The following is a 16,669-nucleotide window of genomic DNA, read 5'->3' on the forward strand; positions in this document are numbered from 1 at the left end:
ATAATAGGATATCATCCTAACTGTTGGCATTTTAACTTGAGAAGCAGAATGAAACAAGACTATTGCAAAGCAATACAAGTCCCCCTCCAGTGAAATTCCACCATTTTCAGCAATATTTCTAGTCTATTTGTTGCCATAGCAACCAAAATTCTTGACGTAGGAACAAAATGAAATGACGTGCATGTTTCAAGTTTCATGAAAAAATATGAAGAACTTTTAAAGTTATCGCAGGATCCAGAAGTGCAAACCACCGTTTCACCGGTAGGGGACTAAAAATGGGCTTATGCCATTTGTGGCGAGCATAACTCCAGAACAGACTGCACATCAAAACAGTCTGGTCAAGAGATACATATTGTATTGTATTGCAAGGTTTGGTGATCTCTTAAGTGGACAGGGTAGCTCCTAAAAAGACTGCGCTGATGCGTGGGTTAATCTTGAGCTATACTGGCTGTACATGGCCTAAGACACATTTTTCCATGGGGCAGGTTACATGAACATTACTAGTTTCTTTTGTGTTTCATTTTATAACTATGCTTGTACACACTGACTTTCAAGAGCTAACCACAAAACCACTGAGTCCGTCGATCTAAAACTTTATTTGAAATTACTTTAATTTTAACACATGATCCAGTAAAATTTACACCAAACATGGTTGTGTTTTTTTAGTTTTTTTGCTACTGTCAAGATGTCACACTGACACTGTATACAGTTTTAAGCAATAATTATGTTCCACTTCAATTCGAATTCAAATGCGACAGTTCTTGGTAGGGATTAGAATTCAAATCTGAAGTCAAAGTACTCGTTGTCGAAGTAATGAACACGCACATAGCCATCCTCCCCTCCACTGCTGTAGCTGTAAACACACACATGAAACCAGGTTTAACAATCATGAACATATGAACATTATTACAACATTTAATTTTCTTGTATTCCTGAATGATTTCTCATTTTGTAATTTCATTACAGTTTTAAAAAAATATATTTTGGTCAGTAATACATTCATAAGAATCAATGTTTTCTTTATAATAAGGGACTTGAATATTAAAAGCACCAATATATTATATACACCTTACTGTCCGAAAGGACACATAAGAAAGCTCAAAAGTACACTTTTGATGAAATAATTTCAACATCAATATTTATCATTTTCTATTTTAAAATCAATTTAGGGTATGACATAAACTTGCAAAACCAGTTGTCCTGCCCCAAACTATCCCACTGCCCCAAACTATCCCACTACTCAGAGAACGTGAAACATGATTTGCTCTAATTGTGATACTGTAACGTATATAGTAAGGTGGAAATTTTACATGTTTACTATGATTACACTTAGATTCTGACTAGAGACTACAACATTTACTCAGCCTAGTAGACTATTACATTTACTTAGCCTGGTAGACTAAAACATTCAATGTTAAGCAGTGTTTTTTTTTCATTCAAAATTGGGTCAGTTAATCAGCCCAATTTCCCATGGCAAAAAGTATATATTTTTCCTAAATGGGAGCTAAATATTCCCAATGGAAGGTTTCCAAAAATAATTTTTTTTTTAGATCTTAATATTTTGTTTATCTCACATCCATATAAATTCAACTTTAGTAAATATAATACTGAAAACACATGTATTCTCACTTATGCAGCATTTTTTAGCAAGACAACAACACAAATTTCCCAATTTTAGTCAAAATGCCGCAAATTTTCCCAATCCAAAGGGACCCGGCCCCATTCCCAAAATGGTGAAAAAACCACTGTTAAGACTCCAACATACCTCTTTCCATCTGGATGGAATGCCAAGCTGTTGATGGGACCAAAGTGGCCCTTCACTCGCCCAAACTCCTCCTCAAAGACAAGATTGAAGAAGCGAGCGTCAAACTTGCCAATCCTGGTGGAGGATGTGGTCACCTCCATGGCCTCCTGACCTCCCCCCAGAACCACCTGCAACAGATAGGCACAATAGAAACAAGGCCCCGTATTCACCAATCAATTAGTTCTATTAATTCTAATTAGGTATAAGAATAAAGAATATTCTTAAATTGTTATTTTCTTTATATTCTGTATTGTTGACTTTAACTGGACATGTGACATCATGTGGATAATAGAACAGTGTGCTTGTCACATAAGCACCATTGATAGCCTGCACATTTTCAAACTCTGAAATGAGATTTCTTGATTCTTAGTCTTTTTTTATAGTCTAAGATTATGTAAGATAATACAGACCTTGATCTTCGTTACAAACGTGACGCATACTCATGCACTGCTTTGTCAGATATTTGATGGAAAATACTTAGCTCACTGAGGATGTTTTGCATATTTAAATTTCCGGACGATAAAATATTTTTAATTTTAATGTGGACTAATGACTGACTGAGTAACTTCAAAATACCACATGCAAGGGTACAACAAATATGATCACCGAGTACACAAATCCTACAGAGATTAGGTCATAGGGTCTAACAACATGATAAACATGAGTCAAGCTCTTGAAGTTCAACTTAATTGTAAACAATATTTTATTCTATAACAAGAGATGTGTTTGTAAGAAACACAATGCCCCTACTTCGCCGCTTTGAAGCCATATATTTGACCTTGAAGGATGACCTTGACCTTTCACCACTCAAAATGTGCAGCTCCATGAAATACACATGCATGCCAAATATCAAGTTGCTATCTTCAATATTGCACAAGTTATGGGCAATGTTTAAGTTTTCGGACGGACGGAGTGACTGACGGACAGACAAACCGACTGACAGACAGTTAAAAAACTATATGCCGCCCTTAGGGAGCATAAACATTAAAACAGATGACCCTTATTTTTCTGCAGTTGATTTCTACATTATCCATCGCCTACAAAGACATTGTACTTTTGAACAAGCATCACATAAAAGTGTATGTAAATGCAAACTGGGACATTTTAACAGATTTTCGTATGTAAAAAGAATCATTAAATGAGTTTACTTACAAAACTGTATTGATTGGAATAGTTTAAAATAATTTTTATAACAAGAGCACCGCCTGGCGGGTGCAGACCGCTCATCTATTTTCTTTTAAAGGTGAAGGGACTCTCATTTTCAATCACAAAGGAGGGAGGGGTGGAGTGAAGAGGGGTGTATAGTGTGGGGGTGTGGACATTTATTACATTATCTTCCAAAAATGCGAAAAAAAATAAAAAATTGGGGGAGGGGGGGGGGTGATTCTTGGGTGCGATGGTTGGACGATATTTCAAACATAAAATAATAAAAATAAATATTTGTGTTTTTAACCGTTTCAAAAAAATAATTGGGGGGGGGGGGAGGGGGGGGGGGGGTAAAGTGTGAGGGTGTGGTGGTCATTTGTGAGATGATCTTAAAAAAAAAAAAATTAGGGGGGGGGGGGAGGGCACGGGGGATGGTTTGGGTGGAGTCTATTGTGGTATGTCAGGTAAGAGTAGTTTTGTCAAAGTATCAAACAAATCTAATCATAAATAAAAAAGATATGGCAATTTTAGCAAAATTTAATAATTTGACCTTGAGAGTCAAGGTCATTCAAAGGTCAAGGTAAAATTCAACTTGCCAGGTACAGCAACCTCATGATAGCATGAAAGTATTTGAAGTTTGAAAGCAATAGCCTTGATACTTTAGAAGTAAAGTGGAACGAAACACAAAATTTAACCATATATTCAAAGTTACTAAGTCAAAAAAGGGCCATAATTCCGTAAAAATGACAACCAGAGTTATGCAACTTGTCCTTTTCCTGTACCCTTATGATAGTTTGCGAGTGTTCCAAGTATGAAAGCAATATCTATGATACTTTAGGGGTAAAGTGGACCAAAACACAAAACTTAACCAAATTTTCAATTGTCTAAGTATAAAGGGCCCATAATTCCGTCCAAATGCCAGTCAGAGTTACATAACTTTGCCTGCACAGTCCCCTTATGATAGTTAATAAGTGTTGCAAGTATGAAAGCAATAGCTTTGATACTGTAGGAATAAAGTGGACCTAAACACAAAACTTAACCAAATTTTCAATTTTCTAAGTATAAAAAGGGCACATAATTCTGTCAAAATGCCAGTCAGAGTTACATAACTTTGCCTGCACAGTCCCCTTATGATAGTTAATAAGTGTTGCAAGTATGAAAGCAATAGCTTTGATACTTAAGGAATAAAATGGACCTAAACACAAAACTTAACCAAAATTTTCAATTTTCTAAGTATAAAAAGGGCACATAATTCTGTCAAAATGCACGCCAGAGTTATCTAACTTTGCCTGCCCAGTCCCCTTATGATAGCAAGTAAGTGTACCATGTTTGAATGCTAGAGCATTGATACTTTCTGAGAAAAGTGGACCTAAACGCAAAACTTAACCGGACGCCTACGCCAACGCTGACGCCAAGGTGATAACAATAGCTCTTTTTTTTCTTCAAAAAATAGATGAGCTAAAAATAAAATAAAAAAATAAAACAAAACCTGTGTTTCTGAAACACAATGCCCCTACTGCGCTTTGAAGCCGCACAGAAGCTATTTTTGAGAAAAGTCCAACCCCAACAACTTCACCAAAAATCAATGGACCGGAATGACACTCGCTCTTCATCTGTAAGTGTAGGTTGACTCACATACCAAAAACCAGCTCAATAATTATAAGATAGTGTTGTGTAAAAAAACTCCAAAAAACGGTTATTGTAGAGTCCAAGTCCCATAAGTTTGGCAAATTTCAATTGACCGAAACAAAATTCACATTTCATCTGTAGGTCATGTATTTAGACTCACATACCAAAATCAGCTCAATATCTGAAAGCTTTACGTTTAAAACCTCTGAAAACAGAATTCTGGACGGAGAGAGCAACTGCTATATGACATCCTACCTGAGGCAAAAAAAATCTGCCTCCCAGCCTGGTACCTCTATAAGTAAAGATACTGTACTACCACTACACTACTTACGCTTTTGAACTTGAAAGGAAGTTTCAAAGCTGTGTCAAATAATTTTTTGTATTTAATTATCTATGAAAAGCTATACAAGCCCATATACGTGATAAATAATACACATTTATTAAATTCTATGCTAGAGAATTGCATTTACAGCTGTAGCTTTTCTTATTGGTGTTTTTTTTATATACAATTTTCATAACTGGTACCTGAAATTTACAGATTTGGATTCTTAGTGAACATCTTTTTGAGCAATATTATATAATGGATTACTAAAGGGAAATTTGCCAGTTTTTGGGTGAGCCAAGCAGGTTTGTGCATTGATTGTGCCATACTTACATGCTCCTGAAGTGGTGAGAGGGCGGCAGAGTTGACCGGTCGTTCGGTCTTGTACGTCTTCAGGTGGTCAAGAGTGCTGGTGTCGAACAGCTGAAACATACAGGAAACATGCTTTCATGCCATCTTAATTCAAAATGATTCTCAATGATACTTTTCTATAATTCTTTACAAATGAATAAAGTGTTTAAAATCTCCACACAAAATTGCTATTATTTTATTTGTTACTTACATGGAAATCATCTATATTCATTCTTTATTTTATTTATTATGTATTCACTTATTTATGTATTCACCATGTGAACAGGATGATAATTTATTGCAAAACTGCCCAACTTAGTATAGATTTATTAATGGTAAAAAGTTTTCTAATTGACCAGTTTAAAAACCATATATCTTAGCCTCCTATCTATTTGCTGTTTGTGCAAGAGCTTAATTAAAATTATTGGATTGGGTCACAATGAAATATCATTTTCCACAGACTTTGCAGAAGTAGTCAACTCATTCCTTGCCTGACCAAAATACATAAGGCATGTCTAATCAACACCAACCCTTAGCATAGTGTTCGATGGTGTCTATTATTCCTGTGCTGACCACACATGCCGATCCAGCACACATAAGCCACTCCTATGGTATTTTCCACTTCAACGATGTCTAAACTAACCATAAAGCCATAAGGCCTACACAGGCTATTCAGGAACAGCACTTAAAGGCACATGCATTCAGCCAGATCGTCTGTAGAAAAATGGTGACTGCTCATTTGTCATATGCAGGGTCTTCCCCAGGCCATTTAAGCGCCCCTTGCCGGGGCGCTTGAATTTCGAAATCAGAGTCCCCGGGGCGCTTGAAATTTTCCGATCAGTGTATTCTTCAGTAAAAGAAAGTGGAGATTGTCCAAAAAAAATCAAGGTTTCCCTATCAGTGTATCAATAGTCCCTGTTTTAAAAGAGCACTCGGTACCTACTTTCACAAGTACTCGCCATAAACACCACATGGGGTAATGGATAATCCACTGATAAGAGAATAGCATGACGCGCGTATCGATTATTCTAGCCACATTACACGGTCATATAAATGCTGACAAGGATGTATCTGGTAACTTTCCAGTCGTCAAACTGTGAAGTTCATCGTCCAATCGGTTACGCGAATGCTTATGAGGGCGGGGTTAACTATCGACCATTATTTTTGATTGACGCCGGGCATGAAGTAAGAGTTTATCGCAGCTTGATTAGTAAGAAGTTGTACCATTTGAGTAATATAAACCGGTAATTAGTACAGTACAGAACATTAAAGACGGTTTAGGGCATCATCATCACACCTTTTTACTGTAAACAAGTGTTACCTATGACTCATAATTAATACGAGAAATTATTTGCAAGTGGTAAATAATTAATTATTATAGCGAGTAAGTTGTGCAAATGACTCCCGGTTACAATTATGTGATAACAATTTATTTAATTCCAGTACATGTATATTTCAACATGTCCATTTAAAGAACTGATTAACCTCGTTTTTCTGACATTTATTCGACACGTAATGCGCTTTACCAAATTTTCGTTGAATTAATTACGCACACTTGTAAATGTTTCGTCCGATAATCGATAGTTAGAAGACTGATGATGGCAACCGGCCGTGTTCCTCGTGGACAACGTGAATTTCATGCATAATTCCGTCAGAACATTTATTCGACTCGTAAAGTGTTTAAACAAATGATCGTTGAATTTATAACGCAACGGTTAATATTTGTTGAAATCTCAAATGGGAATAATTAAATTTGTAATCCGAAACCCATTCCTGTAAGTCGATGTTAACGCGTTTTTAATCCGAAACACACTTCCGAATGTAAATGTAACCGCAACGTTAAATATTTTTGCTTCAAATTAGCAGTGCAAATTTATTTTGTGTCGAATCTTTTTCTCAATTAAAAAGAGCGCGAAAATTATGCAGCATGTACAACGTCGCGTCTATTGCATACAAATGGCGTGTAATGAGCGTTTAAACAAGCACACAACAGGTCAATGGTTTGACGCATATTCAGAGGCAATATTTCATCAAATCTATAAATAGTCACTTAAAAAATGGCAAGGTTTTTGTTTAAGAAATAACTGAAAGCTTTTATCGTAAATATTTACCAGAAAGAGATTGATAAAAACGGAATAAACGGGATTATCGGGTAATAAATAGAAACTTGAAAAATAGTAAGTATACAGTAATAGAGTCGGGTTGAAACGGATGTATTGGGGAATCGTTCGAGTCGGGATTTTACTATCTGTGCGGAAAAGTTTTAAAACAATTTAACAATATAAAAAAATTTTTTTTAAATGACTGGGGGATTTTTTTGAAGAGTCATAGCGCACCAAATGACGTCTTTTGACGCTGTTTTTCTTTGAGTTATAACGCACCATAGAACGTGAATTGACATGTTATTTTTTTTTTTAAATCAACGTCGGGAGGGGACACCCCTCCCGATCCCACCCCCGGGGCGCCTGAAAAAATTCCTGGGGAAGGCACTGATATGCAATGCCTGACTGACCTTGGCCGTGGTATCCTTGGAAGCGGAGATGCACATGGTGCCATCCAGGGAGAGCTGCAGGTCGTTGATCTGCTTGCTGTGCTCTGTAACGTTGTGGATCTTCTCACCTGTCTGAAACATAACAGGGAAGCTGAGAAATATCAGTGTAAAAGGTAAGTAACATTCTCAACACCTGTTGCTCCTCAACTAACCATTGTAATTTTGTGTGCTCTATGATAGGAAGTGCTGTCAATACTTAGTCATATATAGTAATTCTTCTTCTTACAAAATCGTTGTGATTACATTGATTAATTACATGGAAAAATTCATATACAGTCAAAACTGACTTAACTGCCACCAGAAAATAACGTCACCTGCAGACAACGGTCAGTCTCGATTCCCCCCGACGAAAATCACTCTATATTTCACTTGAGAATAACGGTCACCTGTTCATAATGGCCAACAGCCACTATATTCCATTCGGAAATTCATGTTTGAACTTAAAACAACGGTCACGCGTCAGTCGTCTGAGTCGTAAAAATTAAAAGCACATCACATTATTTTTCCGTCTATTTTGCGGGTAAATCATCTGATAGCGGTTATTGCCTTTGATAGTTCTATGACAAAAAGTCATGTTTGAACTGAAAACAACGATCACGCGTCAAACACTTCGAGTGGCGTAAATTAGAACAAATGCGAAACAGGCGCACCTAACAATGAGAATGTGTATAAGTAGCAATTATTGACTGCATTCATAACAACAAAGCATGAGCGCTTGACGAAGTTAATAAATCTTTATAGCTGATTAGGTGTTAAAAACAACGCTTAGCTGGCGAGTGTTGTTATAAGAAGGTGATAAAAGGATGAGTGATTGTCTATTCAGGAAAAATGTACACTGAATTGCAACTTGTGTAACAAACTAAATATTTTTAACAAGATTTTTGCTTCTTTTCTATGAATTAGAACGATACAGCTATACCGTACTGTTGGATTATGACAGCGAATCCGCTTTTATAATGGTTTGGACGTGACGTCGAGAACACGCAACAATTATTTTTTTTGATACATTCAAATGAGTGTAATACGAACTGTTGGATTTACTGAATAAACATACTATCGGTTTATGACAGCGAATGTGCTTTTTAGACTTGTTCAGTCGTGACGTCAATTGCACGTGACAAGCTTTATTTACGAATGAACAAGATGCATGAGTAAACAATTATACTAGCGTTGATAGTAATTGATTTAGTTTAACAATATGAAATTTAATCAATTTAAAAGATTTTATTCTGTATTATTCAATCTAAGTTAACTATGTTATTATGCTTAGTTATCGGCAATGAGCCTTTGTTTCACACTGTATGCAAACGACTGGGTGGGGTAACGACGTAGAAATACTACCAACTGACCAACCATCTAAAAGTTTTGATCCGAAAACAACGGTCACCTGTAGACAACAGCCACTTTGGTCATTTCCCTTGACTGACCGCTGTTCTCAGGTTTGACTGTATGCCATATTTTCCAGGTAAAAATCTGGATATTTCATGCAAAACATTGGTATATTTGACTCATGGCATTATGGTCATTACGAAAAAGATTCCTTTAATATATGTATCTTCCCAACAGAGCTGCACCATTAACCATGCTCATGACTCATAAAGTGAATTTTAAGATATGTTTTATTTGACATCCAAAAGAGACCAGTGTATTATCATGAAATATACATAAATCCTGAAATGTATTGTGTTTGCAATAGGCACAGTTGTTTTAACAATATAAAGCCCAATTGATGAGTAAATTAAATAAGGGGGAATGCAATAGTACATATTTGAGAAATACATTTTTCAGAAAGATAAAAAACATTTATGTTTATGTCAGGGTGCTCAGTTTGACCTAACCAATTGAGTGATCATATACAAATTTGCCAAGTTTTGTACCCCCCCCCCATCAACTTATGAGTGGATAGACTTAGATTTATGAATATTTACAGTACATTTTCTATTTTGCAACAACAGCTCATGAGGCGCTTACATTCAATATTTCCATTAGAGACGCTTACATTTAACATTTTACTTACAGGTAATTTGTATTTTTGAACATACACTTATCTAGCTTTTTTTTTAAATTTAAATTTGAATAAATATTAAAGTATACATTTGAATATCTGTCCAGAAGAGAGAGTAGAAACTTAATATCAATGCAAGCACATGCAGTGAATTGCACGACTGTTTCACGTGATCTGTATTCCTCATAATTATTTTCTCAATCACTTTATTCTTCCTGTCCAGAATGTACAACTCCCATTTTCAACTTAATAATTGTTTACAGATCATTTCCATTTAGTACATATCTCAAATTTTAAACCATAACACATGCATTTTCCTGTTCAATTGGTCAACTGATTGCAATATCTTGTCATATTGTCTTGGGGAAAGGGGCCTTTTTAGGTCTATGCAAAAGAAGGACAGAGAACTGAGCAGAATTGAATGTGCATATATGAGAAGGCATATATGAGAAGACATTAGTAGATAGTCACCTTGACATCATATTGACAGATCTCCCCATCCTCCATTCCAGTCACAATGTACTGCTCTAGGGGGCCCCAGATGGCTGAGGTGATCTTAGGACCATTGATAGGGATACGTATACAAGGCTCACCAGTCTCTGAAAAAGAATTGTGAGGTGACAATGGTACAATAGGAAAGGAACATAAATTACAATCATATAAACAGATGTCTAACTAGGAAATATTTACCCGAAACTGACCTTATTATCAAACAACTATTAATAATTAGAATTCTGTGGTATTTTTTTTACAAGAATGGAGTTAAATAAGGTAAGAATACTCCACTGAATTAGTAACATTATTATTAGGAAATCTATTAATCACAAAAAGTAAAAAAAAAACACCACTAGTGAATATCTACAAGCAATAATATTCAACATACAAAAAAAATAACTAATTTAAATCTTTCAGTACTGGAACCAAATTTTGAAGGCCTTTGCAAACAGTTTGGATCCAGATGAGATGCCACAGAATGTGGCGTCTCATCAGGATCCAAACTGTTTGCTATTCTGATAGTATTCTTTGAAAAAAAATCAAAGAAAATGCTAATTTTAGAAATTCTGCAGAAGACATTTTAGTAGACAACAAATTTCCCAGCATGCAAAGGGTTAAATACCCATTGATATAAATAGAGCAAAACAATGCCTTACTCATTTGTGATGGATCGCTGACATCAAATATGTGTATTTCACAAGGGTGGCCCATAGTTTTGTCTGTGGTGTACATCAGCAGATTGCCACTGTATGAGAAGCCACAACTTCTCACTGCATTCTTCACATCCAATGTGTTCAAGTTCTTGCCTGAGATTCAATAAAATATGTACATAATGGACTAATGGTACAAAATTAGTTATTATTTATCTAATGAAAAAAAGCACTAATTGAATTTAAACATTCCATTTATTTCTTAATGCCAAAAGTTGATTGGGCGGGAGAGCTCATCATCATACTTTGGTAAATATTAAGCTATAACTACATGTACATACAGACTGAAAACTTGACGATCAGAACATTGTTCATTTGTTTGTTTACTTTGGAATTTGTCAATAGCAATTCAGTAGGACAATCACAATGGTCACTTAAGCTACTTTCACTGTTCATGGGCAACCTTGATTTTTAAGAGTACTTGTGCTAAAAAGTGAAAAGGGCCCTACTTGAATCAAAGTTAGGGAGCAGAATTGCTGTAGAAATCATTTCATGACCAATCCCTATACAAGTCATGAGGCTTGACCTGGAGTTGAACCAGTTTGCGGTACCACACTCTAACAAAACCTGGCCCAGTTCTCAGAACCGGTCTCACAATCCTGAAGAAAGTCAATGCTTAGCTGTCTAACAATTGCACAATTATATACACTTAACCAACTTACAATCCTATAGAATATTGATCATACCTGTCTCACAACCCCACAGAATATTGATCATACCTGTCTCACAATCCCACAGTTTACATGTGTTGTCTGCACTTCCTGTTAACACTCTTGTTGTGTCCCCTGGTAAAGTGGTTAAGGAAAACCCCATATTCACAACTGGCAATAAAACCTATTAAAAAAGCTGCAAATGTGTTTCAAAGTTATATGGTGTTAATTTTAAAGTTTATATTAAAGAGAAGGTCATATGGTTAATAATATGCCATGCATTATTTGATAATTCAGGTTATCAACTTCAGTCTGCAAAGTAAACTCATTGCCTGATAAACTAAATAATTATAACCTTTGTATCATGGTTATGAGTCTATAAGGTAGCAGTACTTCAGCAAGGTCTAAATGAGGGGAGCAACACCTGCTGCCCCAAGGTTGCACATAGCCCTTTTCAAATCCTAGCTGGCGCACTGAGGATTTGCTTAAAGCGGATGAGCCATGCTACTATGACTCTTTTTTTACAAGCGCTTCTTTTAGAAGATTTAAAAAAAAAAACTCTTTGGCAAAAATGTTGGCTACAGAAATTTTTTAACCAGGGACAGCCCTGCTTAACTCCCCACTTGTTTTTAATACAATCCTCGAACTTGAAAACTTCAAAGAAACCCCTCATAAATTTTGCATCTGCTAGAACTGCCATAAAGGATACAGTTGACATCTATACACCAGATGGCTCCGTTGTGACCTTGGAAAGTGCCCAATCTCTCTCCATTCAGGGAGTACCATACATTGGGTTGGTTATCCTTGGAAGCTGTGAAAATGAGATCTCCCTCCCTATTGTACTTGATCTGAGTGATGGAACGCTCATGGCCGTGCAACAATATTGGCTTCTGCAAATCACATCAATACAAAACTGTTAGTTGAGAGAACATCTAATTGGATGGGTGTTGCAACTTCCACTTCCTTATTTATGATATCCCTGTATAGAAAAATATTTGTGATTAAAAATTATAAAGTTCCTGTTTCTAACAGTGATATATAATAAGAAAAAAGCAATAATTATAAATGATCAATTTTTTCCTGGTTCCAAAACAATGTACAACTAGAAATGGCGCGGCAGAGGCCGACGTGTATCCCCACGCCACATGTTTGACACAGGGGCGCCCCAGGGTTGGTAATGGGGCCATGCATAGTTGAGATTGACCGTATTGTCATAAGAGATGTTCAGAATAAATTTGAAATAATTCAATGTACAAATGAAGAAGTTAATGTAAAATAACCTTAAAAATGAGTGAAAATCTATACCCTAATTTCTCCTCCTCATCCTGCTCTCCTAACAAATCTAATAATGAATCAACTTCACTGTAGTAAATTATGTACATGTCATCCTGATTGGAATGACTTATGAGATGACCGAACATGCTCTCTTATAGCCAATCTTCTTGCTTCTGTTTTGGAAAAGTTATGTTTTGAGGTTAAATGGTTGACTAAATAGTAGCGTCTCAGAAATTTTCAATTGCAATCTTGTACAAAACAATGAATATGTTGAATTTCATGTCTGTCTTTGATGTGCCTGTTCAAAGTCCATCTTGCTTTAAATTGTTTCTCACATTTTTCCCACACACTTTGACAGATTTTCAGTAATGAGTCTAAAATTGTTATTGCACAAATTGAAAGTTTCAGCCCTTTTATAGATTCTTGAGGCTATATTCCATGAGTTTCTCATGCTTTTCATGCTTGACTGCATTCTATCTCTTCTCTCATATACAGGTGTCCCTTTGCGCCAATATTTTATAACCCCTTGTATAAACATTAGATTGAGCTAAACCATTTCACAGATGAGTTAACACAAACAATTGAATACTAAATACATCTCTGCGACACTACTGTGTAACTCTATGCGCCACTTTGATTTTTTTTTTTTATATCATTTGGCATGTTATTTGCTTACCTCCCTTTAAAGATTATTACTTCCCTTGGATTTGTTTTTTGACCTTTGACCTTGAAGGATGACCTTGACCTTAACCTTTAACCACTCAAAATGTGCAGCTCCATGAGATACACATGCATGCCAAATATCAAGTTGCTATCATCAATTTTGCAAAAGTTATGGCCAATACACCATACCGGGGGGCATAAAAATAAGTGAAAATCTCTGACCCGGCCCCGCCCCAACCCCCATAACTTTTGACCCAGGGGTCAGATCAAAATTCTGTCACTGTCACCATCACACATATGCTCATAGCTACCATGTATGTAAGTTTCAAGGTTTTAGTGCTAATAGTGTAGGAGGAGCAGGTGGCCAGGACGGACGGACGGACAGACCCACATCAATACAATTTCCCCAATTTTTCTCCGAAAAACGTGGGGATAATAATGTTTGATGTCAAGATGATATTTTTAGGGGTAAATTCAGTGGTAACAACTTTGTTTAACACAAAGGAACCATAGGTAGCAAATGGTCCTGATATTTACTTCAACTGCTTTAAACCGAGTACTGTTTAAGATGCAAATTTTACTTCAGAGAGAATATAAGAATTATGTATATTTGTTTAGAAATATAAAAAATAATATTCTACAACGAAGCACCCATATACTCAAACCTATTTACTGCGAATCTACCAGGTGAAAAAATAAGCAACGATTGGGGACAGTGGTGTTGGTTTTGTTTCTACCGCAGTTAATATTGAAGGATTTTTGTAATAAAAAGGCAATTGTCCAATTAAGTTAAGTTGAATATGATTGTCCTTTAAATCATTTATCTGATAATATATTAGGATGGTTTCTAGAAGAAATTGAATATTCCAAAGTACCGGGAGACTACCGTTTACCAGGCTACAAAATAGTACAATCTAATCTTTCAGTTTCTTGCCAATGTTAAGGTTCATTTAGAGGCTTCAGTTTGAAAAATGTGGGACCCCTAGCATTGAACTCAAATTTGACTAAACGAAGAGTGCCACATTGAAAATGATTACATATCTGCTTAAAAGGATGGTTTTCCTTCAAACTGCTACCAATTTTGTGCAGCAAAATCTCATACCATCGACAAAATCAATCAAAATACAAAGCGATTTTAACACAAAAATAGACATTATTTTCAAAAATCTGAATGATGTTTATTCAACGTATTTCGGTGGAAAATTATATAACTAGTTAATAATATCGACATTGATGAGGGCAAGTTACGCTTAAATAGTATTTTTTTTTTTACATATCTAGAAATATCAAAACTCGAACACATGTCATTTCATGACGATGGGGGCAGCCATTTTTAGATTAATAAAATTGCAAGAAACATGCTAAAAACTCTCTCATCGCCTAATTGACATTCCAAACGGTTGACGATGACAAATGCATTGGATTGTAATCTTTCCGTTGATGTGTGCAAACGGCATGATCAGACCTCATAAACACTCCAAAAAAATAACTTTGTAAGTAGCATTTCGCCAATGTTTACAATTGTTGTCGAATCACATGTACTTGTATTATTGCGCACAAAATTGTAAGCTTACAGACTGACAGAAAGATCGATACGAAACTCCATTCAATTCATCACGGTATACTATTTTATTGATTATATATAATAATTAGCTTTAACAACCTAAATGTAAAAATAATTCTTTTAGACAGAGTTTTTGAAACGTAAGTGAAAACAACAAAAGTCGGCTGGATATTATGTGAGATGCACTTCAGCTCCAGAAAAAACAATACAAATACACTAAAAAAAGATGTGTGGGGGAAAATTTTCAGCTGGAAAATATTTGAAATGGGGTAAGTGATTATATCTCTGTGTGTTCATTTCTGTTATTAAGCGCGATCTCTTCCTGATTAATGTTAACAGTTGTTTTACTAGTCTCGACCAACTGTCAAAATAATGATGTGTTTTTATCAGGTATGTGTATACACATACCAGGTTTTCTTACTACTTCATGTGATTTTGACCGATTTGTAATGCACGTTTTTTCTACGGAGCACAGTGAGTGCCACGCTTTCAAAATGGGTAGAAGGAATCAATATACAAATGTATAAAAAGATTCGGTTTGCCAATAGGAACACATTATTCAAAACGGTACAAGGACAGTAGTTGTTCAGGAAGAAAACCAAATCAAAGTTTTAATGAATTTTATCCCTCCCATGAACCTTAACTATGATGACATAATTTGTCCGTAAGTACAGTTGTCCATTGACCAGAAGCTTATTACTTTAATGTGTAATAATATGTCCTGTAATAATTGAATTATAGAGAAATAAATTATCCGTCATACGATACCATATTGCTTTTATAATAATAAACTATCCATTAAACGTCAAAAACGTGTTGTTTTCCGACCGGAAGCTAAACACCGCCTGTTACGCATGCTCACGGATATATTAAATAACCAATTATTGACGGGTACGTCTAAATACCGAAAAGAGGCATTGGTTGTTGCACAGATCAATTCATTCTCCTAGCAGAGTTGTCGTTCGTGCCTCAACATACACGTGAATGTAATGAACCGCAGTATAAGAGAGTGAGATCAATTGTGTAAAAATAATAATTATAATTTGAAACTAAAAATCAGAACAAATGACAGGTTAAAAAATGAATCCCTCACACATATACATTGAAGCCTCAGTTTGAATAAGGCCAGCACATTTTTTCATTTTAATGTTTCACAGCGACCACTGCAAAGAACAACGTCCAAGTTTTATACATTTCTTTGTGTGCGTGTGTGGTGTATTTTGTCAGACTGTTCGGCGATTTTTCACTTGACAAAAATAAAAGACCACATGAATAACCTGTTTTAATAAATTAAAAGTCTTAAAGACATTAAAGCAAATGTATTTAACCGGTATTTAACCAGTGATTAATAAACCTAAAATAAACCATTTACTTTTTTCAGAAGCTGTTAAGCCAGTAGGCCTACAACAAACAGTGAAAACGAGTTTTTCATAAAAGAATGGCTCTAAAATCCAGGTGACTGTGAGGGTGGGCGCAAAAAGCGCACCAAGCCATCAAGGATGAC

The 16,669-nt window shown here is 35.7% G+C and overlaps 1 protein-coding gene across 1 annotated transcript; it reads right to left on the reverse strand.

Moving 5' to 3' along the window:
- Positions 1–577: 577 nt before the first annotated feature.
- Positions 578–16,048, reverse strand: LOC127877882 (eukaryotic translation initiation factor 3 subunit I-like). Its single transcript, XM_052424198.1, has 9 exons — positions 15,934–16,048; positions 12,373–12,553; positions 11,733–11,798; positions 10,960–11,109; positions 10,280–10,407; positions 7,765–7,875; positions 5,235–5,324; positions 1,766–1,932; positions 578–853 (listed from the first exon to the last, which is right to left on the reverse strand). The coding sequence occupies exons 1-9, from the start codon at positions 15,934–15,936 to the stop codon at positions 772–774; spliced, it is 978 nt and encodes a 325-aa protein (XP_052280158.1). The 5' UTR covers positions 15,937–16,048; the 3' UTR covers positions 578–771.
- Between the last annotated feature and the right edge of the window lie 621 nt (positions 16,049–16,669).

The sequence above is a fragment of the Dreissena polymorpha genome, chromosome 4, assembly GCF_020536995.1.
Source record: "Dreissena polymorpha isolate Duluth1 chromosome 4, UMN_Dpol_1.0, whole genome shotgun sequence".
Lineage (NCBI taxonomy): Eukaryota > Metazoa > Mollusca > Bivalvia > Myida > Dreissenidae > Dreissena > Dreissena polymorpha.